The 25,929-nt window shown below is 46.9% G+C and overlaps 3 protein-coding genes across 3 annotated transcripts; all 3 read right to left on the bottom strand.

Moving 5' to 3' along the window:
* Positions 1-1,704: 1,704 nt before the first annotated feature.
* On the bottom strand, positions 1,705-5,082 carry HOXA9 (homeobox A9). The gene is made up of 2 exons (XM_065831027.2): positions 4,208-5,082; positions 1,705-3,139 (listed from the first exon to the last, which is right to left on the bottom strand). The coding sequence occupies exons 1-2, from the start codon at positions 4,755-4,757 to the stop codon at positions 2,901-2,903; spliced, it is 789 nt and encodes a 262-aa protein (XP_065687099.1). The 5' UTR covers positions 4,758-5,082; the 3' UTR covers positions 1,705-2,900.
* Positions 5,083-9,192: 4,110 nt separating this feature from the next.
* HOXA10 (homeobox A10) lies at positions 9,193-13,940 on the bottom strand. The gene is made up of 2 exons (XM_065831335.2): positions 12,991-13,940; positions 9,193-11,539 (listed from the first exon to the last, which is right to left on the bottom strand). The coding sequence occupies exons 1-2, from the start codon at positions 13,802-13,804 to the stop codon at positions 11,265-11,267; spliced, it is 1,089 nt and encodes a 362-aa protein (XP_065687407.1). The 5' UTR covers positions 13,805-13,940; the 3' UTR covers positions 9,193-11,264.
* A 7,487-nt stretch (positions 13,941-21,427) lies between these two features.
* HOXA11 (homeobox A11) lies at positions 21,428-25,713 on the bottom strand. Its single transcript, XM_065831894.2, has 2 exons — positions 24,937-25,713; positions 21,428-23,457 (listed from the first exon to the last, which is right to left on the bottom strand). The coding sequence occupies exons 1-2, from the start codon at positions 25,601-25,603 to the stop codon at positions 23,225-23,227; spliced, it is 900 nt and encodes a 299-aa protein (XP_065687966.1). The 5' UTR covers positions 25,604-25,713; the 3' UTR covers positions 21,428-23,224.
* Positions 25,714-25,929: the final 216 nt, after the last annotated feature.

Below are 25,929 nucleotides of genomic sequence, written 5' to 3'. Positions count from 1 at the left end.
AAAAGGCTTTTGTAGAAAATCTTAATTGTGGCTGGACAGTTGTAAACTCATTAAGAGCCGAATTCCAGACAGTTTGCAGACCCGTCATTTATTACACACTCTTAATGCTGATTCTTTGAAGTTGCCTCTGTCTGCAACAACAGAGGGCGTCCCAGTATCCCCAAATACTGGCTCAGGGATCAATTAGGGGCATTTTGTGTGTGCACGCCACAACGAGCTCCCTTTCACTAATTAGAGCTCATCAAATCTTATCCCGGATTTATTTTTTTCTTTTTCTCCTTTTTTTTTTTTTTTTAAGGTGAAGCGAAAAGCCTTTTCTTTTCTTTTCTTTTTTTTTTTTTTCCTCCCGCAGTTCTGAACATCTGTAAACTTCTTGCCGGCTCCCTAAGTTTTGTCTTTAGCCCTGCAGCGTTTTACACCCCATAAACGGTTACAGCAGTCATTTTCTTTTATTGCACTGTATGGCGCTGAATTTTCCTGACAACAACTTCTGCCAAGACCATAAGTGTGTTTCGTCTTATTTTGCTTTAAATACGTACGTAGATGTAAGTGTACCTCCGTAAAACAAGGCGGCTTTTATTATTATTCGACATATTTGCAAACAAGGGTCGATGTAGCGTAGAAGTGTGCTGCAGCTCATATTATGGAGGATGTCTACTCTGAGCAGTAAGATGTCCGCCCAAAACAAGGGTAAATTTCAGCAAGCTCACAGAATTCTCTATTTTCTTTTGTAGCTGAGCTTGGTTTGGCTTGGGGCGGCGGGGGAGGGGTGAGTGCAATGGAGCTGTGTGTAGAAATCTTCCACTTCAACGAAACCTTCTTTCTGTTTTTCAAAATAAATCCTATTTTGTCTTCTCTGCTCTAGCCTGCTGCCAGCCCAACTCTTTTCCTTCGGCTAAATGAGCGAGTAGCATTGACACCATAAATTCTACCGTAATTGTCAGCAAAATTTTATCTGTATTTATATCTATCTGTACATACATATATAATCCGACGCTCTAGTAAAATGCAAGGGGTTGTTTTTATTTGCCACGGGACATTTAAAAGGGAAAAAAAAAATCCCAAACCTGAAGGGAATGGAAGGGAAAAATGGGTGACGTTTGAAATAACATGTTTTGCATGGACAATTATCTCTAGAAGGGAATTTAAAATGAACGCGCTAGTAAGACGAACCTTCTCATAGAGCTCTTTGAAGCACATTTAGTGCTGGACATTTTCTGGTACAAGCTAATTAACCATCTCAGCCTAAATGTCACCGTCTGAGCTGATTTACATTATTGTCCGCACTGAAGAACGTCGGACATTTTGGTTTGGTCCCAAATCCCCCTGCCCTGCCAGGCGAATTTATTAAACTGGCGTTAACTGGGGAGCGTGCCCCCGCTGCCAGCCGAAGGCGTTCCCTTCCTCTTCACCCTGCTAAGCACTAGTTTACCAAATTACAGCCGGGGCGGGGGGAGAGTTGTGCCTCCTCTCAGCGAAGCAGTGGCACTTAGGATCTGAATCTGCCCGTTTAGGGCGAAAATAAACGCGAATTTTAATCATCTGGGGCCTGAGTTCATAGAACCATGGGTTATACGCCGTCTCAGAAATAACACTGCTACTCGCCTTGCCTCTGCAACTACTCTAGACCTGCCGCGTCTGCTGGTGAAATTCGGTGTGCTGTGGAAGAACCCTTCCTCAATGATCTTAAAACATCACAAAATATAAAAGAATCAATATATTTTATTTGGCAAAAAGTTAAATATCATTTAAACACAACGATTTGGTCAGTAGGCCATGAGGTAACTATTTCAAAATAGACAGTGTACGTTCTGCATCAACATAACTTCCCAGATTTATTTATTTTAAATCGCTACAAATTTACAATAACCAAATGCAGGTTTTCATAGTGTATAATTTATTATCAATAAAATTAACCTTCATTACAATAAGCATCAAATCATTAGATTAAAATGAAAACGTAAACCATAGGTAGTTACCCTTTTCACATATACGTATAGCTCCAAAATCTGATAACTGCTCACTGGTGCAAAACCAATATTTAAGCTAGTCTGTTTATTTACTTTTTTAATATATAGATTATATATACAACCGACAAAGACAGTACTATATATATATCAACTGTGCATACTAAAAAGACTTGCTTCAATATTTTGAGAACCGTGATTCCCAGACATCCCGGACAAACTTTTTTTTCCTCCTATTTTTTCCTCCTTTTTTTTTTTTTTTTTTTGCCTTGGGATATATATAATATATATTTTACAATCAAAGGTTAACTGTCTAATTATACAGAAAAGACTTAATACACTACAGAGCTATACTCTATGCAATTTTTATAATAAACAACCTGAGTTCAAATTGAATTCTAGCTTACACCATTACATCCGGTACAGCACTCAAGCACATAAATTGAGTCACAAACATAATTACCACAATAAAACACAGTGTTCAAGTATTAAAGCAGAGATCTCTCTGCTGCGCAAAGAGCGAATAAAATTAACTACGTAGACTAAACTATACAGTCCGTAAATAGTTGTGCATTATGAAAAGGTAGTTTTTTTAATTTTTTTTTTTTTAATTTTCTTTCCATAAGTGAAGAAACAGGTAGATTTATACAAGCCAGCTAAATAGCTTTTTCGTGCTAATGCCCCCTTTTTCTTTCCTATTAGAAAATTGAAAGTCTTACTTGTACCTCTCCTGGCAAACTGGCCTCTGTGGCAATCAAGGTACAATCATAATCAGAATTTGCCATGGGGAGAAAAGTGAGGCCTGGACCCAGACGCATTGCATGGCAGGGCTCAAGGTGAGGATTTTTTTTTGTTTTGTTTTTAACTTTTTCTCTTTTTTTCTTTCTTTCTTTTTTTACTTTAAGCATTTTCAATTTAACCCGCATGTCGCCATCATTCATCCTTCGCTCGATCTTTGTTGATTTTCTTCATTTTCATCCTCCTGTTCTGAAACCAGATTTTCACTTGTCTCTCAGTTAAATTGAGGAGTCTGGCCACCTCGTACCTGCGGTCCCTAGTAAGATACATATTGAACAGAAACTCCTTCTCCAGTTCAAGGGTCTGATGCTTGGTGTAAGGGCATCGCTTTTTCCTGGTGGACCTCGCGTGGAGCCAGTTTGCAGCTGGATTATCTACAACGAAAACAACAGGAGAAGTTCAGACTCGGGGAGAGACGGGGGGGGCTACAGAGGGAGACCCACTTAGGTGTCCCGATTTGGGAGTTTAGGACGTGGCTCTCATTTTCCAAGGTACAGAGGACAGTGAGGCACAATGGACTCCAAAATACAGACACATGGAGAGGTCACACGCAAACACACGCTGCAAAGTCCCGCCACCCCCGCCTCCCCTCGCCTTTTTTATTGTTTGTAGGATGCAATTTTATAATACTTTCTCCTCCTCTCTCTATGCTAGCTCCCTCCCTCCTTCTTGGCCTCCCCACGCACACACCCCCCTCAGTCTGCCAGTCCGGGGAGTGACCAGCCAGACCAGCATGTCATCGAAATTGTTTCACTTTTTAATTTCGACCTTCTCCCGTGTCATCACTGGCAAGACCCAGGGAGCTGGCAAGTCAGTCTATGCTGGCATAATTAAAACCTCGCCGGTTTAGGACCCTAATTCTCATGGCGTTAATCGCGGTAGCAATCCCGAGGCGCTCTGCCACCAGTTTCGCAGCCCTGGGAGCATCCAGCCCGGGGTTTTCCACGAAGGGGGTGGGAGGGAGGACACCAAGTCAACGGCGAGGTTTCTGCCCTCAGCCCCGCAATAGCCGCCCCGGCCTGCGAGCCGTCACACAAAATAAGGATCAGATTCACATCCAGTGCTTTTTAGGCACCCTCTCCTCGGCGTTTGCCCACGCCTGGGAGCGCGGCGAGGCGGAAGGATGCGAGCACGTCCTGCAGAGTTTGCTGGAGTGGCTAGTGCGGGAATGGGCGGATTTTGTCTTTCTTTTTTTTTTTTTTTTTTTACGTTGCAGTCGTAAGGTAGCATTTTGTTTTCCTTCCAGACTGGAAATCCCGAGCCATCCTAGATCCCATCCGAGCTGCGAAGGGCAGCGCTGGCTCTTGCAGATCGCAGACCCAGGGCGAGCTGCAGCGGTGGCAGCAGCCGGTATTTCGCCGCGTAATTAGCCCCAGCGCCTCGACACCTCCCCGCGGCCGGCGCAGCGCCCTGAAGTCCATTACCCTCGCAGTCCCACTTACTTGGATCGATCTGCGGTTTCTCTCCGTTTGCCTCACTTTCTCCATTGCTTTCAGAGAATGCGCCTTCGTGGCTTTGCTTATCCCTATCAACTGGAGGAGAACCACAAGCATAATCAGAGAGAGACAAAGTGTGAGTGTCAAACGTGGTACAGTCAGCCCTCCTGGCCGCCAGCGGTTCAGGTTTAATGCCGTAATGCCTGCTGGTAGGTAACCCGGGGAAAGACAAGGAGCCCGGCACAGGCTCAAGCCACGAACGCATGTACCTGCCGTCGGGCGGTGCCACGGGCGCCTGGTGATGCGCGTAGGGGTGGTAGACGGCGGGGACGCCGCTGGCGCCGGCGGGGTGCGCGGGGCTCCAGGGGGGGCCGAAGACGGGCGCCTTGGGCTGGAAGCTGCAGGGGGCCAGCTCGGGGTGCTCGGCCAGCGCCGCCGGCCGTGGTGGCGGCGGCCCCAGCGGGGCGGGGGCGTAGCGGGGCGCCGCCAGCTCGTCCCCCTCCGGCACCAGGAAGGAATCCACGTAGTAATTGCTGAGGGTCCCGGGAGCCGACATGGCGGGCGCGGGCGGCGGACCCGCCGCGGTTCGGGGCTGCGGGTTTCACGTAACAACTTGGTGCTGGCGGAGAAGTAGAGTCAGTAATAAGTTGAGGGCAGCCCGGGCGCCCATTGGCTGCCCCGGTCACGTGGCGGGGGAGCAGAACAATAAAGTATAAATCAGTCCGCCGGCTATTAATGGGTCAGTGTTTTCCAGCCATAATTTTTATAGCGAGGCCATATGTTTTTATGCAAAGGGATATTGGAGTTATACGGCGGGGTTTGTTTTAATTGCGGCCAACTGAGATTAAAAGATCAGATTCCGTATTACAGCCCCCCTTCCCTCTTTCTCTCTCCTCTTTCTTTTTTTTTTTTTCGTTTAAGCGGACTATTTTATATCATAATTAATCATCCCATCAGTGGGTCGTGTTCCCCTCGAAAAAAAAACCAAAACCCCACACCCTTGTGATCGGAGACCTTCACATAAAATTATACAATAATTGAAGCAATAAAAAAAGCAAAATAGCAATTGCGGTATACTGTATTTAAATATATATTTATTATATTTCATAAGGAGTTATTGTTTCGGGAGCCACAGGGTTGTTATTAAGTCAGTAACTACGAGCGCGCTCATTTGCATCGCCGTGTTTCACGGCAGTAAAAATTTACGAGTGCTTGGAAAGGTTAAATTATACTATTGTGTTTAGTTTGGGAACTCACTATAAACAATACCGTTCCGTCCGACGCAGAGAGCTGGCAGCAGAAAGTCAAATTCAACGTATCCACTTTCCGAAACTCCGCCACCGAGTCGACCTTCCCCACCCGGCCGGAGAAGAACCGGGGCAGGCGCTGGCTCGGTATTTAGGCTGACCGGCACCAAACTGCACTTTCCCACCCCACCCCGCTGGACAGACAGCGGCAGTGACCGAAACACCCTTCTCGTCCTCCCTGCCGCACTGCCGCGCCCGCTCTCCCACCCCTGTCCTTGGACGGGGCCCCAGCGGCCGGAGACCCCCTCGCGAGGCCGGGGAGAGGAACCTGGGCTGGGCAGCGAGGCGACGGCCAGAGCGGAGCCGCCGTCCTGGCCGGGAGGGAGAACGGGCAGAGCCGCGCGGCGGTATTTATCACTACGATTAATTCTTTAACTATGAAGAGAAGCAGCGGGGGAAAAGGGGAGAAAAAGCCCCGTCTCCCCGCTGCCGAAAGGCACCCTGCTTCTCAGGGCGGCTATCAAAGGGGCGCTCGCAGCCGGCCGTCCCGCATTCTGGTGAATCAAATTTATGTGCAAATATAGTTATTTGTTGGTGGCACCTCCTTTGGCTGCAGGACACACGCTAGCGGCGTCGGAAACCGAGCGGAGGGTTACAGTGCTCCGCAGAAGGAGGGGAGGGTGCGCGGGGGGAGAGTGAGAGACGGCCAGATCCAAGTCCAGTGTTAGGAATTAAAGTCGTGCCTGAGCGCTTTGCAAATACGCTTGTGACTGCCTGATTTTTCTCCGGCGGACACTCAAGCTATTTATCCTTGTGGTAGGCGAAGGAGCGCGGTCAATGAGATGCAGGGGCACAAAAAAAGTCTCCGCGACAGGCTCAATTTACTCGAAATATCTTTTACTGAAAATAGAGCCCAGAAAATGGTAGGGACTGCGGAGTAATAATTAAAATCATGTGTAAATAGTGCTCATGCGAAAGTGTGGTTTTAATTAGTTTTACATCGCTATGTGGGCTGTCTCTCTCGCTCTCTCCCCCTCTTTCCTTCTCTCTTTCTTTTTCTTTTCATGTCTTCCCGACAGTTTAATCCGAAATCTTACAGAGATTCTATTTTAACAACGCTCTCTCCATTCAGGATTACGAAGGCCCATAATGAACCTATTATCCCCCATTAGAGTTCAAAAATTACGGAACAGTTGCAAGATCTCCACAAACAAGAAGCCGGGTATTTTCTAACAATTTAAAAAACGCAAATAAAGCTCTCTTCTCCTATTTTTTGTGGCCATTGTATAGACACGGCGTAATAGAAAAAAATAATTGTATTTCTTTCCTGGAACGACGGAACTCGACGTCATTTGTATTTATTATTAAGAGTCAGCTGTGGTGAAATGTGATTGTAGAACTTCCTTTTTCCATTCAGAAAAAATAATCTTAGCTGCGGGAGTCCTGGATGTTTATATTCGAATTTGGGTTCTCAACTTGCAGCGCGCTTCATTTTTTTGGTTACTCACCAAAAATAATAGCAAATGAATAACAATAACAATAACGTTTAAAAGAACGCGCCTGCATTTTTATTTCCCTGTAAAATTCCGCATTTGTTCACTGCCGGCATCCAAGCGGCAGGAGAGGGTGTACAGAAAGCAAGATATAAAATACAGCAAGTAATTACAGACATTTTTCACGCCGTCACGTTGCTTATAATAACACCGGAGCATTCGCCTCTCTTTTCGCCCTTTTAGATCTATTTGTCCCACAAGTACATTTTACATACAAGCCACGAAGGCTACTGGAGGCAGCGTGGGTTTTGTACAATTTGCGTTGTAAATTACTTAAGGTTTTGGTGGCTTACACCTTCGGAGGCAAATGACTCCAAACAGGGTAGGAATAGGCGTTCACATCAAATTGCAGTATGTGATCGGAATTCCCAGAAATGAAGCACCGCTGGAGCGATCACGACTGAATAAAAATACTCCCTGCCCTCCATTCCGGCATAATCAAATTAGCAGAGCTCCCATTCCGCTACCTTTTACCCCCGGCTGCAACAGGAAGGACCCCGAGGGTTTTTAAGCAAGGGCCGTATGCAAGAGCTGCTTCATCAGCCACGCACCGCGGAGGCGCGGGACACGAACCCGCGGGCGTTGGCGATCTCTCCTGAATGGGAAGTTCAGGATCGTCTTTTCCCGTGGTTTCCTGCCACTGCAAACCTCTCTCACGGAATCGTCGGTGCTGCGAACACACGGAGGTGTTTTGGCACAGCGGAGAGAAAAAATGATTCAGAATTTAGGGGAAGGAGTCCAAAATCAGATGATGCGATTCACATGGGAAATAAAGGACAAAGGCAAACCTGTATATAAACGCCGTACAGGCACGCACAGACTTATGCCCTGCAAATACACTCCCCGTACGTACAGAGACCCAGCAGATACCCCGTAAGGCGTACAGTGTGTGTAGAGATAGCCACAAGCACTTAAATTTGACTGCAGTGTGGAGCTCTGCTCCTACCCCAGCCGAGGTCGTCTCCTTCTCTAAGGAACCGGCTAGGGTGGGTCTAGCTACAATCCGCTAGCTGAACTCCTCTGATGTTCTGCAGCCCAGCCTGGGCTTTCGAAAAAGTTCATACTTGAAAAATTATTATTATTTTTTAAGGCAAAAATAATCAGGATCACCAAAAAGTGAACAGAAAAAACCCTCAACGAGTGAGTTTTGTGCCCTTTCCCTTCCCTGTCTTTCTTTTGCTTAGGGTGCCCCACTGCGCTGCCGTGCCGGCGCTGGCTGCCGGACGGAGGGCCCGGTGGGAGGCGGCCCCTGCCCGCAGTCGCTCTGCGGACACAAAAGGCGGCGGCGGCGGCAGCGGGCCCGGAGAGGTCGCTGTTGCCCGTTCCGCCGCCGCGGAGAGCGGCCGCGCCCGCACTGCAATCGTGATCATAACCGAGGCCTTGCGGAAGCCAGGGCAACCGGTGCCCCCGGGCAGCCGCTGGAGAGCGAGTCCGACGAATATCTGTGACAGGCCCCGGCGGGGACCAGCCACCCCCCACGGGGGCGAGTGCCACCAGCAGGGCCGAGCACCCCCGTGGCGAGTGGCGTCCGCCCGGCCGCGGGTCCTGCGCTTCGGAGCCTTGTCTGTGATGGTGCGCGGAGCGGGGCCGGCAGACTTGATCTCTCCCCACCCCCTCCCTCGAGCAGACTTTTCGGTGTCTGTTTTTTAATAAATCCAGACAGAAAAATAAAATCAGTACACACACCCCCCTCGAGCTCGACCCACACGGAGCAGAATGCCAAAACGCACCTGACCTTGAATGCAGCCTGCGAGATATATTAAAAATCCCGCAAGCAGGCAGGGACTCGCTTAGGAGCTAGCTAACCTTGAAGAACTTGTCAAGCTTCCCCCCTCGGCTGCCGTGTTTATCTGAGGAATCAAAGGAGGTTCCGTTGCAGATGGGGAACAATGGCATTGGGACTTGACGCCTACGGATCACTTCAGCGCTAAGATTTCTTCGGGCAGAAAGGACCCTCGCACCAAGCATACCTGGTGATGATATCAACTGAAGTAATTAAGGCAGTTTCGTGCTGTAGAGAGAAAGGTGGAGCCCCAACAACATGAAACTACCTAAACCACAGAGCAGTTCTCAGGCGCTAATTATTATTTTCCCCATTGTCGTGGTCCTTAACGCAAGGATCCCGCTACGAAAATAAAACCAAAAACGTGACTAAAACATCCCTCTCGCCCGCCCTCCCCGCCGGCGCCCCTTCGCGCCCCCCGACCAGCCTCGGGTGGGTTAATGAAAACAAGAGAGAAATATAATAACAATCCCCCCTCACGGACAGCTTCTCCCTCTCCATGCAGATGCAACCGGGAAGAAAAAGGTCGTGCACCACAACGTTATATTATGAAAAGTTAACGGCTCCCAAGAACCCCGGGTTCAAAGCCTGTCCCCCCTCATCCTGATATACACATACCCTGCGAAGAAGCATTAGCTGTCGTTCTTCTCCCAGTCCTCCTTTTGTGTCTCCTTTTTGCAAGACTCTATTAGCTAAACATGCAGCAAGGGAGGGAGGATGCAAAAAAGCAGCTTGGATGAAATTAGCTCTTCCACACGCAGCCAGGTAGGGAATAGCTTTGTCTGGAGGGGCCCGCTGGCAGGGACGAGAGGCTGGAGTCCCCCCTCCCCATGTGCTCACCTTTACGATTTCTTCTTAGCCCTGAGATAAAGCTAGAATTTTGTCACCGTCCTCTGGACTTAAAGATCTCCTCACACTTCTAGGTGTTCGATTAAAAAAAAAAAATCGTTTCCCTACCCTCAAGAAATAGTAATTTGCTTCCTCAGTCTATGCAGCTCCTCAGTCAACTGAAACCACTCGTTCAAGACAGCAACAATCCAGATATACTAGCAAGTCATAAAACTGAACAAAAGCCGACAAACCTTAGAGCACCATCGCTATATGGCCCAGACAAATTACGACCGTCTAGGTAATATTTAAATAGATTCCTAAAGTAATTGCAGGGGGTTTAGGCAACTATTCCTGTTGTAAAAGTTCTCGAAGACATAAAGTAGAACCTGAGGATAAACAGTCACAAAAGAGGTAAAATTAAAAGGATTCATTCCACGTTTTTTTATTCTTCTATGAGAACATAAACATCGTCTTTTTCACGCACAGCAGCATTACAATATTAATTTATTCCGATTTAAGGTAAGAACTAGATATAGCTAGAACTAACATTTATAATAACGATAGAATGCATTTGCTTAAAACAGTATCGGCATTTTAATAATAATAGACATTTATACATATCTGTATTTATAGCTTTTCCGCTTCTTTCTTTTTTTTTCCTTTCTCTTTTTTATTTTTCTTTCATCTATATGTTTGACCCTTTAATGCATGTAACTTCACAGTATAAAGGAAGACGAACATATTCTCCCTCGCAATCTCAGACTCTGGCTCAGAAAGTCCTTCTGATGTTCAGGATATATATTTTTCAGTGAAATTAGTGAGGAAAAAGTGACTACTTTCTTCTCAAGGGGCAATTTCTGTGTGCTTGTCATGCGTTACCAACGGTAACGTTATTTATAGACCAAAAAAATCGCTAATTCCACATACTTAAGCAAAACTACATTAAGTAAATATCTACAACCAGAAAGAGCGAGAGAAATTCAGAGGTAAGTGTCATAATTTAGTCCATGAGCAACACGAGCTCTTTTATACCTTTAAAGAGAAGAGATTTCATTTTCCTGGCCAATTTAAAAGCTGTAATATTGACTTTTAAGGTAAAGCAAAAAAAAAAGAATCGCTCTTAACACCCATTCCCATTAAGCCCTTTTAAAGGATGCCTGCATTTCATTATTTTAAGTCCTGCTTTTCGAAGGAAGAATGGGGGAGGGGGAAGAAAAGGAAAACAGAGGATGGGAAACTCCCAATATATAGAAATATGGCAAGGCTTAAATTCTTCATTCTGCAGCTAGGTATAGTCCAAGTTGCACCGCTTATAATTGAAAGAATGTGCCTTTAATCGAGCTTGTTTACTTTTCAGAAAGAGATATGAGGGGAAAGATATTTGCAGCTCCTGAAATGGTATTCCTGTGTTTCAAAGCTTAGAAGAACAAATCGGCTCCCGGGAAAGCTGAAGGAAGTGGGGAGGTTCACGCACGGCATTTTGTGCATTAGCGTGGCTTTAGTCCAGCCCCCCACCCCAAAGTAGCTCTTAAGAGGTTAAGGGCATATTGAGAATGTCTGAAAATCGTTAATCCATACAGGTGCGGATGACTACAGCCTAGGAAAATGATACTGGCTCTTTAAACCATAAAGATGTGTTTATAGGTTCATCAAGAGAAATTAAAGTTGGCTGTGAGCTCCCGAATCCTATTCTCTCTGTTCATTTTCTTCAGTTTCATTCTGCGGTTCTGAAACCAGATTTTAACTTGTCTGTCTGTGAGGTGGACTGTGCGGCTGATCTCTAGGCGACGCTCACGAGTCAGGTACATATTGAACAGAAACTCCTTTTCCAGCTCGAGAGTTTGATGCTTGGTATAGGGGCACCGTTTCTTTCTGCCACTTTTTGCCGTGAGCCAGTTTGCTGCATTTTCTCCTTTTGAATTGCCTAGTTTTGAGAAAGTAGAAAAGGGACGTTACCAGTGGGTAGGAGGCAAAGAACTGGAGGGGAGAGGATGGAAGGAGCTTGTATTTGTGTGTGTGTGCGGCGCCTTGCTCCTTCAGCTGAGGGGAGCTGGAATGTGGGGTGTCCTTATGGGAACCGAGATCTGCAGTACTGTTTCCCCAAGGCCCTAGAGTCGGCCGGGAAAATCTGCCTCTGCTCAAAAATCTCCGGGCAGCCTCCGGCAGGGCAGTGTGCCCCGCTGGGTAGTTCATCTCCGACCTCCCCAAACAGGCTTTTGCCCGTTTCGCATTCGGCCGCTCCGATCTCACTGTTACTAGGGGTGGCTTGGTGAAAGGTCTGGGGTCTTATTTAGCCCCACTAAGCACCTGCTTCCAAAAAAAAAAAAAACACCACACACCCCCCAAAAAAACAACAACAACAAAAAACTCACAAAAACAAACAAAGCCAGCGGGTCTGAGCTTTGTAAATGTGCTCTTGAGGTGGAAAACAAGGTGAGCTGGGGAGCCGGAGCCTCCCCGCGTCCAGCCCTTGCCTTCCTGGGGAGCTTCGCCCCGGCCGTCTCTCTTCCAAGAAGTTCGGGGTACCAAAAAAAAAAAAAAAAATATATATATATATATATATATATAAAATCCTTTGTTGTGGGGTGTTTGTCCCTATCAGTGGAACCGACTGGGAAGAGAGGTAACACCGATTCCTCGATGGCTCGAAGTGGTTCGTGATTGGGGATTGGTTCTCTAGTAGTTTTCTGCTTTTTTGTTTTGATCTTATTATTTTTCCAACGAGGCACCTGAAGGAATAACAGGGCTTCTGAAATGCAGCCGGAGAGAAACGCCTGAAAAGTCTGCCGCCCAGGGAAGGGGAGTTATTTTTTTGCTATGGGGACTCGAAAGGGAAATAAATAAGCAAATGAATAAATAACAACCCTGTTATCTAGTGTAGACGCTGAAGGATATCAGCGGTGCATTCATCAGTCTAATTTGATAGCAGTTCATAGATGGCACATTTCAGCGCGGCTGTTATTCCGAAAAGCATTCTGGATCGTAAAATATAACTTACCGCGTTAATAGGTTTATTTATTGGCAGTGCCTATTGCTTGTTTTGGATGCTTTACAAACATCTCTGTTATCTGGTAGGCACCTTCACATCACAGGGGAAAGAGTGATCTTGTTTTCCTATATGTTTAAGCAGCATGCAGGCTAAAGTTGCCCAGAGCGGAGGCTCTGAGGGTTTTAAACTATAGGAAGGACATTAATTTTTACGGCAACCCCATGCCCGAATATAACAAAGTTCAGAAGGTCAGTTTGAGCAGCGCTTCTTGGCAGCCCCGCGGGGCAGCTGGGATCCTCCTTTCGCATCGCGATGCCACTATGACCCTCGACTGCTTTTTTTTTTTTTTATCATCACCACCACCGACACCATCATCATTCGCTTACCTACGGGCTCTTTCTCGGGAGATGCTTTGCTGTTCTCTGACGGAGCTGGAGAGAGCTCCTCTGCGGTGGAAGATGAAGTCTGAGTCTCGTCCTCCCTCTGGGAGATGCACGCCAAGGGGCTGGGAGAGCGCTCCTCGTCCTCCTTCCTCCCCGCGTCCGGGACGGGAGGCAAAGATGGAGGCGTCTGGAAGCGGCCGGGGGGCTGCGGAGGGAAGGAAGCAGCCCCGGCCGGCCCTGCGCCGTAGTTCTTGGAGGTGCCGTAAGCCTGGGAGAGGCGGAAGTAGCCCGGGACGGGGACCCCGCCGCCGCCGCTGGCCGGGCTGACCTCGGCGTTCAGCCGGGGGAAGGGAGCGAGATCGGTGGCGGCCGAGCCTTTGGGGCATTTCTCTGAGTCATAGAGGCAGTAGGAGCTCTCCTCCTTAATGCTTGGAGCGAAGGAGCATGAGGTGGCCTGCTGGCTCTCCGGTTCTTCCATGCGACAGGACCGGGGGGTGTCTAGCCACACTTCCATCCCTGACACGTAGGGGTGCGAGCTGGGGACCATGCTTTGAGAAGTACCTTCATTTCGTTTGCTCAAAACGGGGAAAAGTCCGCAGCTTTGCAGCCCGTAGGACAGATCGGACGCTTGTGGCAGGTAGATACCACTGTTGGGATAATAGCCGCCTCCGCCTCCGCCTCCTGTTCCCGCCGCTTCCCCTCTGCCCGAACTGATCAAGGAGTCTACCAAAAAAGAGTTTGCAGCCGGACTCTCGGAGCATGACATTGTTGTGGAATAATTTGGCGAAGGGAGTAGATAGCCCTTTCTGGCTGACATTTCTTGTGCAAAACATGCTGAATATGATTAGAGATACCCCCACACCACGGCAGACGCTTGCAGCCAATGGAAGCCCGGGCCTCCCCAGCAACCCCTCCCCGTCTGGTTTCGTATGCACCGAGCTGCTCTCAGGTCGACCTCTGAATTTGGGAGATAGATGTATATTAATGTGTAATATGGATTTCCATACACACGGGCGCGCACGCTTCGCCCACATGGGCGAATGCCTGCGCCTGGGAAGGAGCCGCGCTCCCGGGAAGGGGAAGGAGCGGGCTTAGCTGGTACTGGCTCCAAGTTTTGCTCCGCTCTTATCACATGCACCGCTATAAAATAGCCCGGCGGTCGTGAAGTTTATTATACCTATGCTGAAGCAGTGTCCAGATGAAGCTTTTACTGTCACTCCTCTCTTCCCGCGGTTGGGTTTTCCGGTAGCAATGCCTGCTCACCTCCCTGCACAGGCTATGTGTCTCATGAAATTAATAAAGCCGCGGCTCGCCCGGTGTTTTATGCTCAGGCTCTGCTCATTCTATTTGATTGTCTCGTTTTTTAAGAAATAAAAGACGTGTTATTGTTTATCACGGATCACTGGAAACCGTAAAGGGGCCTGGTGCCTCTCGCGTTAAACTACCGAGGAAAGGGGCTGCTTCCAACCTAACATCATCGTCACGACACCAAGCTGGGCTTAAATTTCCTGGAGATAAAATGCTCGCTGCTGCGCTGAAGAATCTCTTAGGGAGCAATGCCACTCTAGGAGGATTGACTGGGCGGTCGCAGCTCCTAATGTTTTAGTTAACGCTAGATTCTTCCCGAGGTCTGATTACCATTTAAAATTTAAGCCAGACATATGCCACAGAAAGAATCCAGGCGCTAGCAGTTCAAATGGATCATCGCAGGATGCTGCGCACCCTGTTTATTGATGTGTTTATATTTGGGCGATCATTTTTATATCTCCCCCCGCTCCCGCTCCATTTTGGTCATTCACTTTTCGCCTCTTCAAAAGCGTCGTCTCTACAAGCAATGTACTAAATAATGAAAAGAATAGTATGTAGATGAATCCAGAGATACTAGACAGCCCTGTTCAGTCAATATATAATTGTGGCGGAGGTAGCAGACAGCAGACAGACAGGGACGCAAAGAGACAGATAGATTTTCTAATGAATCACTTAATGGTGGCTTGCTTTCACTTCCAACATCTCTCGCTTAAGCCATTTTGAAGTCGCCTCACTGCCTGGTCGGCGGAACTAAGGGCTCTTTAGTACAAGGGGAGTCTGCGGCTGCCCGGTACTTGCTGCCCACCCCTGAAGAGGAGGGCTCGCTCCTGTCTCCCGCACGTTACCCGGGGAAGCAGCGGCCCACCGAGCTCCGCTTCCAGCAGGGTGGGTCGGGGAGAGAGGCTTCTGGCCGGGCGTCAGCGCCGTCCCCGGCCCGAGCCGCTGCCTGGCACCCTACTACCGTGCCCGGGAGGGCGCCTGTGGTGGGACCGCTGCCTGCCGGGCGGGGTGACGGCAGGGCGGATGCGGCGCCCCGCATCCCCTAGCGCTTACCCTTGGCTTTCAAACCGCCCCGGGGCGGCCCTTTCCCTCCCGCCCCACGGATCTGTCAAGCTCCACGTGGTCTCGTCCCACAGTGCTTGCCTGCCACGAGGAAATGCTTTTTCCACAGCATGACATTCCCTCGGAGAAGTCCCTCCTTGAGGCGGGAGGCGAGTGTCCCTTTTCGCAGGGGAGCTGAGCCGAGCCGGCGGGGCCTTCCCCAGCCTCCGCGCCCACGGGAAGCGTCAGGGCAGGCAAAGGCTGCTACGACTTTGCAATACCCTTTAAAGTTTTATGGAAAGGCGTCTGATTTTTCCAGTGACATGGGGCGAGCATCACAATGCGGTTTCCTTCTGATCGGCCCATGAGATGCGGTGACAGGGATAGGTCCCACAGCCTATAGGAACCATTAGACTTCCCCCCCCGCAACATTTCCTCCTGTTATATTGTTTGTATTTCCCCAACCCGACTAACCTCGGGATGTGTTAATGTGCGATGGACAAACCCTTATCAGATTCCTATGAGGGCCATATCACTGCTAACAAAATTAATACCATATAAGGCACCGGTTTATTGGCTGGTGTACAGGAAGGCTATTATCAATAGGCTTAGCGTTATAAATACAGATCTAAATAAAATGAAACGTGAGCCCCAACGTCGCCTTCCAAATACATTTCTCTACACAAGTCAGGTATAAAAAATACTCTGGGGAAGTCCACTCTTGCGGTATGTTTATTTTGCATTTGCCAAATTAAATAGGAATGGATTGCAAACCTAAAAAACATACGGAACCGAAGACCAACACTTGAAATCCTTCCAAAGATGTTTTTCCAATAAGCACCACCTTTTAAAAAATCGGATTAGAGGGGAGAGAAAGGCCTATAAAAGTGCGTTGCAATCCTCGTCCGATGGCATAAAACGACTCGAAATGCATCGGAAGAAACACGGGTTGACTTCTTCTCCCTGTCTCCGAGCTAGTGCAGGGAAATCAGACAAAAGGGACAGAGGCCAGGGACAATTTAGAAGGTTTTAAGTTCTCTTTAGCTTTCCCTCCCAGGTTTTGTGGCAGAGGCTGGGGTTTCTCCCCTCCCGTGTCTGGTCCAACCGGCAAGGCCGGGTGTTGCTGTTTTCATGGCAGCGAATAGAGCCAGTTTGATGGTCAAGGCACCGACTCCGTCTAGATCATGAACTCAGCTCGGCGTTGCATTATCTGCGTTTTCTTTAATCGCTTACAAGGCCAAGGCAAATAGTAACCAGCATCATCAAACCCAGTGAAGTAAAACTAATAATGTTCACTTGATTCGTGACTATAAAAGATAATGGTCAATTCTGACTAAACTGAGCTAATTTGGCATGCTCTGGGTTGCAGCTACTGCATTTTCAGCGCTTAACAATGTGTCCCTTGGAGCTTAACCCATATTTAAAAGAAATTTTAAAGAATATTGTGTACGCCAGGGGACGAGAAATACTTTCTTTTTAATTCTACTTCTGTAAGTAAAGCTATCTGAGGGTCTATAAACCCGAGCACATAAAATTCTGATAAATATAAAAACCGGCGAGTAGGTGCTTTCGCGGAGAATCTATATTCACGGCGCACATAGACAACACTATCAAAATAAAACTTTATTGATCTAGGAAAAATATAATAGATGCATTAATAGCGTCGTTAAGCCGTTTTATTGGTTGAACTAGAATTAAAAACAAAAAGGGAATAAATAAAACCCGACAGCTCAGCCTGAGCAAACTCTGACTGGAAATCTCAAAATGTATCGAGTTAAACCGTGATTTATCTTTTTATTATTGGCCTGTATAACCCAAAAGATCAGCACTGTTAATCCACAGACGCATTTTGCGAGCTAATTAAAATATGCTTTTATTCGTAGACATGGGCAAACCGCAATTTGTGAAAACGTAAATGGCCTTGCCGTCTGTTGCAGGAGTGCCTGCGCCGTCTATCCGAGAATATAGCCGTGGATTACATTTTATACAGCTCAAAAAATTAATGCAATCAGGGTATAGTTATTTAATATTGGAACTGTCAGTTGTCAGGAACTTGCGTGTGTGCCAGATTCCTCCTTTTTTTTTTTAATTCTTCTCTCTCTCTCTCTTTTTTTTTTTCTTTCCCTTTTTCCTGGATTTGCTCCAAAGAAGGCGGATTTCAAACAGGAGGTTTAAGAACAGCGTCTGTGCCAAGTTAGGTGACAAATGACGGCCCCGCTAATTTTATCTTTACTAGAAATTCTTTCACACTGTTGGCGGGGTAGGGGGGGAGCTTGGCTTGTTTTGGCGGATTATCCTGTTAAAAACTAGGCTGAGATTTAATTTTATTCCAGGCATCCGGAGGCTTGTTCTCTTAACGATGTTTTATAGTATATGTGTATCGTTTTACTCATTTGGATTAGGAACATATTTTGCAAGTTATTCTGACGAGCTCCGAATTCTAGTGTGCGGCAGGACAAAATACACCCAAACCAATTCATTAGGGCTTTATCTCCTCGCCATTCCTCCAGCACTGTCGAGAACAACGGGGCTTTCTATTGTTCGGAGAGCCCCAAACACCGTGCAGAAGCAACAACGATATCGGGTTATACTTGTGTCGAGAAAATTACATACCCAAGTCTGTCTTTTAAGTGTACCCCTTATATTGCAAGAGATGTGCCGCACAGTCTCATTAAGCATTTGAAATTGTATCCCTTCTCTCTCTCTCTTTTTTTTTTTTTTTTTTTTTTTTTTGTAGCTGTCTTTCCTTTAAATAAGGTCCGGATGCATATACAAATATCTTTTTTGGTTGCGGTCTAGCTTGGCTCTCAGACACACACGTTGGTCTAAAGTTTCGATTTCAGAGCATTTAATGAAAAGATTGTGACAGACAAGGAAAAAAAAAAAAGTAAACAAAACACAAACCCAAAAAGCTTATGAAAAAGCCTCCCAGGGGTTTGGATGTGGTATGTGAACTGAAGTTGAGCACACGATTAATTAAACACAGTGTAGACACTGAGTTGGATTCGCCTCCTCCCTCCAAAACAGGCAAACCCAAGTCATGTGAAATAATAAACAGTTATTGTAAGAAATAAGCTTGTTTTTTTTAAATATTATCCTATGACCGCGGCCGTCAGTAAACAACTCGTAACCAGAGGGCGCTTTAGCTGCTGCTGGGGTCCCTTTGATTTATTCAGCCGAGTATTGAATGGGGCAGGGAAACAACAAGGGGAAAAATAAATATTTGATCAAATATGCTGAGTTTAACTTGACTGGTGTAAAATGAAATGTTGCAGAGGGACCCTCAAGTCGCCCCGCTCCTTCCCGAGACGTGGCTTCTCACGTCCTGGCATTGCCGAGGGGAGGTCAAAAGAGATCAACGTCCCCGAGCTTTTAATGGAGCATCTCTTATGAAATCGATAGGTTCCGATAATCATCTAAAAACTGCTCTCTGACGGCTGTGCATGTGTTTTTAACTACACTTGCAACAGTTCCCTGGAAGCATATTTTTAAAGGGCACTTTCTTAAAAAACTACTGCAGGCAAGTTGCATTATTTTACATAAAAGAGCAAGGACAATTTTTTTTTTTTCTGGACAGATATATAAAAATTGTATATCCTTTCCTATGAAACACGTGGATTAAAATATGAAACCAAAGCAGTATCTCCTCCATATAATACCACCTTCCCTCCCGCCCTTCTCAAATGGAGACATAACAAAAACATGTGAAACTCTTATGGGAGAGAAAAGTAACCTGGAGCTAGGGATACTCGTAGCCAGGATAGAGTTTCAAAGCTACAACCCAGAGCAGACTTGAGCACATGAGAATATGTGACTGTTGTTTGTTTACAGCACATATGCTAGCTTCGATAGATTAGATAGACAGATAGAGAGAGATATCGAGAAAGTAAAATCTGGCCTTGCATGAACATTGGCTTAATGTGCAATCACGAGTATTTTTTAGCACAAATGTGTCAAAACCTGTTTACCACAATCTGTATCCAGCTGCGAGGAAGCAGACTATCCTTCAAAGTTACCAAACGACCCTAACTAAACTGCAGTTCAAGTCCAATAAGATCGTCAGAATTGTCTGTCATTTGCAGTCTGTGTTGCCATAGATCTATTTGATTGAAGACACCTACTGTTCCATACATAAATGTCAAGTTTCATAATATTTCCAGTGCTACAGTATTTTTATAACTGGAAGAAAGCTACAAGTTACTCTGAAAAAATATTTCCAGATAACGTGGATTTTCCATGCGACTGGCCAAAGCTTTACGAAGAGAAAATAAAAGGTCAACTGCAACTTAGAAAGTCCCTTCTATATTATTTCACATCGTAATCATCAACTTTTTGCATTGCTTCCCCTCCTTACGGTTCTGTTCCGCGGTGCTCAGGGGTCGTGGCAGGGCCCACCCCAGCTCACGAGGTACCACTCCGATCCCCGCACACTCCTCGCCCTTCTGCACGCAGGGTAGACGTATAAAACACTTACCTTCACGCATCTCCTAATTTTTACGAAACTTTAACTCCATCGAGAGGCCCCAGCGGCTCCCCCCTCGCCATCCCGGGAGATTTTTTGTAACGCAAAGCCCGGTAAGTGCAATAATTACCAGTGCGGCTCCAGGGATGCAGAATGAACAAAGGCCAAGATTTTTTTTTTTGTTCCCAGGGCTGCTCCCCTCGCCCCGGGCGGCTTTGACATTGATCTGAAGATCGCCATCTTGTGGCAAAGAAGCCTTTTAACCGCCGCTGCCGTCCGTCTGTCTGCTCGCCCGCCGTCATGCTGCGGGGCCCCGCGGAAGAACGGTGGGCGAGCGAACGGACGGGCAGACGGCGGTGGAGGGCAGTAGCCACTCACCTCCCGGTGCAGAAACCTCCGCTGCCTTTATAGGGTTGCATTTCGTGCAGACGAGCGGACAAGTCACGGACACTTTTTATGGCCACATTGTCTCAGCGACACAGAGGATGCGATTTTATTGGGCTAGGAAAAACCCCCACCAGAGAAACTCCATGGTTTAACTGTCTCTGGGATTGGCTATGAATGCCAGTTAATTTTTAACCAGGAAAGGAAGCTTACTGGCTTAATTTTCATTGCCATTCAGCTCTCCATCCGTCCCTCTGTCCCCCTTCCACCGCCTGTCCATCTGTCCAACTCCTTTTATCAGACACTCCCTCTCGCATGCTAGACAAACAAACAAACAGACAAACAAACAAAGTCTCTTTCCCCCGCACACACTTTAAAACATTTATTTTGGGTAATTGCAATCTGACTGGGTGGTGCTTGTCAACAAAGGCCCAAAGTCAGTAAGTCCTTCACCTCAAGGTTATGGGTGATGTCCAAGCAATACAGAAGTTCAAAGCCAATAAACAATGCGAAAACAGAATGTACTTTCTTTCCCTGATAAAGATTAGGATCCACATGAAAGATTCAAACATTCTTCCCCAAACACATTCCTATTTCAGCCGTTGTTTGGGGTTTTCTTTTCCCCCAACTCCTAACTTTCTCCCTCCAATCCTCCCCCCCTCGTCCCCCGCCCACCTCAGTCCACCCTCCCTGCCACCTTGGAGATCAAGGACAATTTCAAACAGTCCATTTCCACCACACTACCATGAGGATTTTTAAAAAAACTTTTCCTTTTCTTTTTTTTTTTTTTCCCAAAGACAACAATTTTCTTTGGGCTCTCACCCTTCTGGCCACATCCGTCGGCTGACTTGGACCTTCCCTCTGGTGCGGGCTTATAAAATCTGCCCCAAACGCTACTGACACCACTAACATTTCCTGAGCAGTTCTCCTGGACACATGTGGCAAGGAGCAAATAGCAATGTCACATCAAACCCTCTAGCATAGGACCTGACCCTGCCTGCGTTGGCAGGAGAAGAAAAAGGCCTAACACACTATGAACACACTCCATTTTCCTGTGACCCACTGAAACGATGCTTAAACAACCCTAGGTTCACTTGTTAACTCCAGAGTAGAAGATTTAACGGTGAAGTTCACAAAAGAAGTGTAATTCACCCCAAATGACTGAACAAGGTCATGAGGAATTTCGGGTCCCAGAGATACATCGGATAAAAGAATGTGCAGTAACGTAACACCAGAGTAAAAATATAAAGTTTCTATTTTTTTATTTTCCTTGTGCGCTGTTCCACTGTATACATGCAACCAAATACTTTCGCATATTAAAACAAAACTGTATATACATATAGATGATACTTATTGAAAACAGTGATGCCATATAAAGATATTGCATTTTGTGAACGTGTCAAAGAAACTACATCCACTTGTTACATTTATTAATCAAAACCCATTCTTATCACCACTTCGTTGCACACCTAAAGAAATCCCACACCCTTTAGCTCCAAAGGAATAAAGAAGGGGGGGAGCAGGGAAAAAAAAAAAAAAAAAAGGAAAAAAGGCATTCGAACAAAATAGGTCATGGGCACTTTTTAAAAAACTATTTACAGGTCTCGTAAAACACTGTTCTTTTATGAAATATACATTCAGATATTCTCAACAGCAAATCACCTTCACGATAGAACGCCGTGTCCTTTGTAAACTGATATAGAATTTTAAATATTTTCCATTTTTTTGGTCTCTTTTCTTTTTTTAAATTGTATTTTTTTATGCTTTGGTTCCTGCAGGGAAATATATATATTTATAGATATTTAAAATAACTCCGAACAAGTCTCCATTCTTTGCATATGTCGCCTGGGCGACAAAGTAGAGCTTGTGACGTTTAAAGTAGACAACAACAAAATTACCATATTTACATTGTTGACTTCTGTTTAAATTCCTCACTGGTCACCTTTAAACGAACATGCGATCGAGTTATTTTAATGATCCAATGTTAGTGCATTGCACAACTCCAAGTTTCAATTAAGTGTTGTGTGGTATTTGCTAAACTGTCGTTCTCCACAGGTATTTCCTGAAGAAAGTTTGTGAGCCAGAAGCCAGAAAGTTAGTTTCCTTTATGGAGTTGTTTCTTTTAAAACACTGAAATTCACACTCTTTTGCCCGTCTATTTTTAGTATTTAAATATGATTTGTCTCTGAAAATATGGCAACGCATACTCGGTTGTCATAAATAAAATGAGTTAATTAAAATTTACTTTTTTTTTTTTTTCAGTGATTGTGTCTTTACGATATATGGCGAATTTATACCTGATATTTTAAAGTAAAGAAGTCTTTAATTTACTTCTCTTTCTTCCGTATACCCCCTCCCTACCCACACCCCCGAAGGAAACGCTAGTATACCCATCAGTACATCCATATTACAGCTGCTCGCGGTTGGCTTCGTGAAGGTGTAGCCATGTCATCCCCCCTCCCTTTAATTCTGTGTGTCGTCCCCCATCAAATTATCTTTTCAAACCCATGGGCAATGGAGCACTGCCTCTAACCCAGACGTTTTCCGCTAAGGAAGGACAAAAGGTTCTCTCTCAGAGTTTTATATTCTGTAGTGGTCCTGGTTGGGTGAGCTGGACCTGACCATCTCCAGCTAGCTGTTCCGCAGCAGCACAGGGGCGACGGTGGACCGAGGGTGGGCGAGGCCGGGGACGGAGGGATGCCATCCCCGCCTGTGCCTGCTGAAAGCGGGAACAGGGTGAGCCGCAGTGCCTGGCAAGGTAAGAGGTATGGATTTTGCACTCAGAGGTGACGTGCACTCTTAGAAATGGATGCCATGTGTGTCAAAATCAAATCGATTCCAGTTTGGTATGTAAATATATATATATATATATATATATATAAAATCATCATTGAAGCTCCAGGGTAGATTTACATGTATGTAAACCCTTAGATTCTTCTAGTCCCGTCAGATACACACCTCTTTCCTCCATGTAACCCCGTGGCTTGACCTTGTCAAGGGCGAAATCTGAATTTAATCTCGTCTTGAAAAACGCTATGAGTTTTAAAGTAGTGGATTAGCTGAGTAATACTGTAATCGGTCCCTGTTAATTTTTTTTTCTTTCATTCTTCTGTTCTGAAACCATATTTTCACTTGGCGATCGGTCAGATTGAGCATTCGGGAGAGCTGGAGGCGTTTTTCTTTGTTTATGTAGACACTAAAGAAGAATTCCCTTTCTAACTCTCTAATCTGATATTTGGTGTATGGGCATCTCTTTTTACGAGTACGTTGTCCACCTGTGGAGTGAAAAAAGGCAGAAGCGTTTGAGACCCAGCGGTGGCAGGCAGCGGGGGCTGAGGAAGGGTGGGGGGGGACACTCAGGCAAAACACATTAATATGGAAAAGACGCGTTTTACCCGCTCCGGGGCCGGCGTTGGCAGGTCGGAGGCTGAGCCCCAGCCCTCCACCTTGCCGGGTGTGGGCAGCCTGGGACCGGCACCCGGCGGGACCCGGCGCGGCCCCGGGCAGCGGGCAGGGCGAAACCCCCGCCGAGACGCCGGGATCCGGCCTCGCTGCCTCGGCGGGGAGGGCGGCGGGAGGAAGGGGTGGTAGCGGGGGGTTCCTGCGGATTTCACAAGCTAGAAGAAAGCCTTTGTAGGCTGCTCCGCCAAGCTCCACGCACAGAGAGTTGCCCTGGGAGCAGCCATCACCTGGTTGCCTGCAGCAAGCAGCGTGGCACCGGGCAGGGGAACCCAGCGCCCAGCCCTCCCCGAGCCCGCATCCGCTCGGATCTCGCCCTCGTTCCCTGGACTAACTCCGGCTCTTCGTCCCCAACAGAGGAAAAGTCAGTGAGCCCAGGGCTAAGGCGCCTCATTCTCATTCCACCCCCCCGCCGGCTAGTTTCAAGCACGCTCTCCACCGCATCGAAGTATTCTCCTCTCGATTAGCCATTACAGTTTTAAAGTTCATTAAGCAGAATACAAAAGGTTTCAAGGTTCAGGAGCTCTTTACACTAAACGTGGTTGCTATCCCTTTAAAAACTTCCTTTTCTGATACAGTTCATTGTCGAGGTATTTTTTTCCCCGAGACGTATACTAGCTTTGCCTTTTAAAAAGCCCACATAAAAAAATCAGACTTTGACAGATTGAATAACAATTGTAAGTAACAAACTGTTGGACAGAAGGCAACACGTAATTGCCACAGTGCCTTAGTAAAATGGCTTCCTTTAGACAAAAAGGCCAGCTTTAGGTTAATTTGTTTCTTTCAATATATTGCTACAGTTCAGGCGGTTACTTTATCTGTTAAGCGCTATTCTAGTGCAATCGTTAAAACGGCGAAGGCTTTGAATTCAGCTCCTAACTAGACCTCTGGTGGAACACATGGCTTTTATAAAATCACTGGATTACATCGATATCAAAGGAGTCTGAATCTCCTTTTTTTGCCGAATTTACAGGCACTGAACGTACGTTATTATATTTTCAAGAGTTGACCACAGAGCTCTTTTTATTATTATGTAAAAAAAGAAAAAAGAAAAAAAAGGAAGGAGAAAGAAAAATTTTTTTAAGGCATCCATTGCCCGGTGGGTATTTCACGGCCAATTTCAGCACTAAACACGTGATCTCGCCTTTTATAACAAAGTTTTGTTGGGGGAAATCTAAAGGCCCTTCATAAACCTTATATGCTTATAAAACAGCATATAAAAATTTAACAGCGGCGGTGCGCTAGATTTCAAGCTGCCTTTCCTAAAAGCGCTCGGGCGCTGCCTTTATACGTACTGGAGCTGCCGGATTTCTCCTCATTGTTGCCGGAAGATGACTCGGGGCTGCTGCTGCTCTCCGGCCGCCTCCGCCTCTCCTTCTCCGCCGCCGCTGCCGCCGCCCTGCCGCAGCCGCCCTCCGAACTTGAAGTTGCCGCCGCCGCCGCCGCCCCGGCGGGCGCGGGCGCCTTCTCGCCATTCTTGTCTACCGGGTAGTCCGCCGAGGCCAGGTTTTCCGCCGTGCCATAAGCCGTCTCGAAAAACTGGTCGAAAGCCTGGGGTAGGACACCGTTCCTGCCCACCGTGCTATAGAAATTGGAGGAGACGTTGGTGCTGGGGTGGTAGACATTCGCTGTGTTTTTGCCGAACATCTCGCCCATGCTAGCAGTGTTGGTGGCAGGCAAGCAGTCTCTGTGCATGATCTCCTCTGCGGAGTAGCAGTGGGGCAGATTGTTCCTGGGGTGCCATTTACTGGAGGGATCAATGGCATATTCCCTGAAGGTAACTTCTCTCACAGGTTGGACCTGGGGTAGGTTGGAGGAGTAGGAGTATGTCATAGGGCGAGAAGACGGGGTCTGGGGCAAAAAAGAAGGGAGGCTGGAAAAATCAGGACCCGAGACGTAGTAAGTACAACTTGGCAAATACATGTTAGAGGAACAAGGAACACGCTCATCAAAATCCATCATTAGGGCTACCTCGGCTTCTCCGCATTAGCTGAGCTTAACATGATTCTCTAACGCAGCTGCCTCTTTGAAGCAGATCCGTGAAGTAAGAGATGGGGAGACGTAAGCTGACGTGGAAAGCTCTCCCCGGCGGCGGCAGGGAGGTGCGGTCACGTGGCCCGACGTTGACATTGACGAGCGGCGGGTCCGGGCCCCGCTCCCTTTGTGGCCATCGCGGGGGGAAGCAACAGCTCCTCGCCAGCAGCGCCTAAGGGCGAGCCAGCTCAGGTTGGCCGGGGGGGGAGTCTTAGAGGACATAAAGCCGCCTTGCCACTGCCCCAGATTTAGCC

This window comes from Patagioenas fasciata, chromosome 2, assembly GCF_037038585.1.
Source record: "Patagioenas fasciata isolate bPatFas1 chromosome 2, bPatFas1.hap1, whole genome shotgun sequence".
Classification (NCBI taxonomy): Eukaryota; Metazoa; Chordata; class Aves; order Columbiformes; family Columbidae; genus Patagioenas; species Patagioenas fasciata.
The sequence above is the reverse complement of the archived record's forward strand: the minus strand, read 5'-3'. Positions and strand labels throughout refer to the sequence as shown.

Bases quoted from the DNA above. Each gene is read 5' to 3' on its own strand.
- HOXA9 (XM_065831027.2), bottom strand. From the start codon at position 4,757: ATGTCGGCTCCCGGGACCCTCAGCAATTACTACGTGGATTCCTTCCTG. The intron at 3,140-4,207 runs GTAAGTGGGACT...TTTTCGTTGTAG, and splicing joins GAAACCGCAGATCGATCCAA to ATAATCCAGCTGCAAACTGG.
- HOXA10 (XM_065831335.2), bottom strand. From the start codon at position 13,804: ATGTCAGCCAGAAAGGGCTATCTACTCCCTTCGCCAAATTATTCCACA. The intron at 11,540-12,990 runs GTAAGCGAATGA...TCTCAAAACTAG, and splicing joins TCCCGAGAAAGAGCCCGTAG to GCAATTCAAAAGGAGAAAAT.
- HOXA11 (XM_065831894.2), bottom strand. From the start codon at position 25,603: ATGATGGATTTTGATGAGCGTGTTCCTTGTTCCTCTAACATGTATTTG. The intron at 23,458-24,936 runs GTACGTATAAAG...TTCACTCCACAG, and splicing joins GGAGAAATCCGGCAGCTCCA to GTGGACAACGTACTCGTAAA.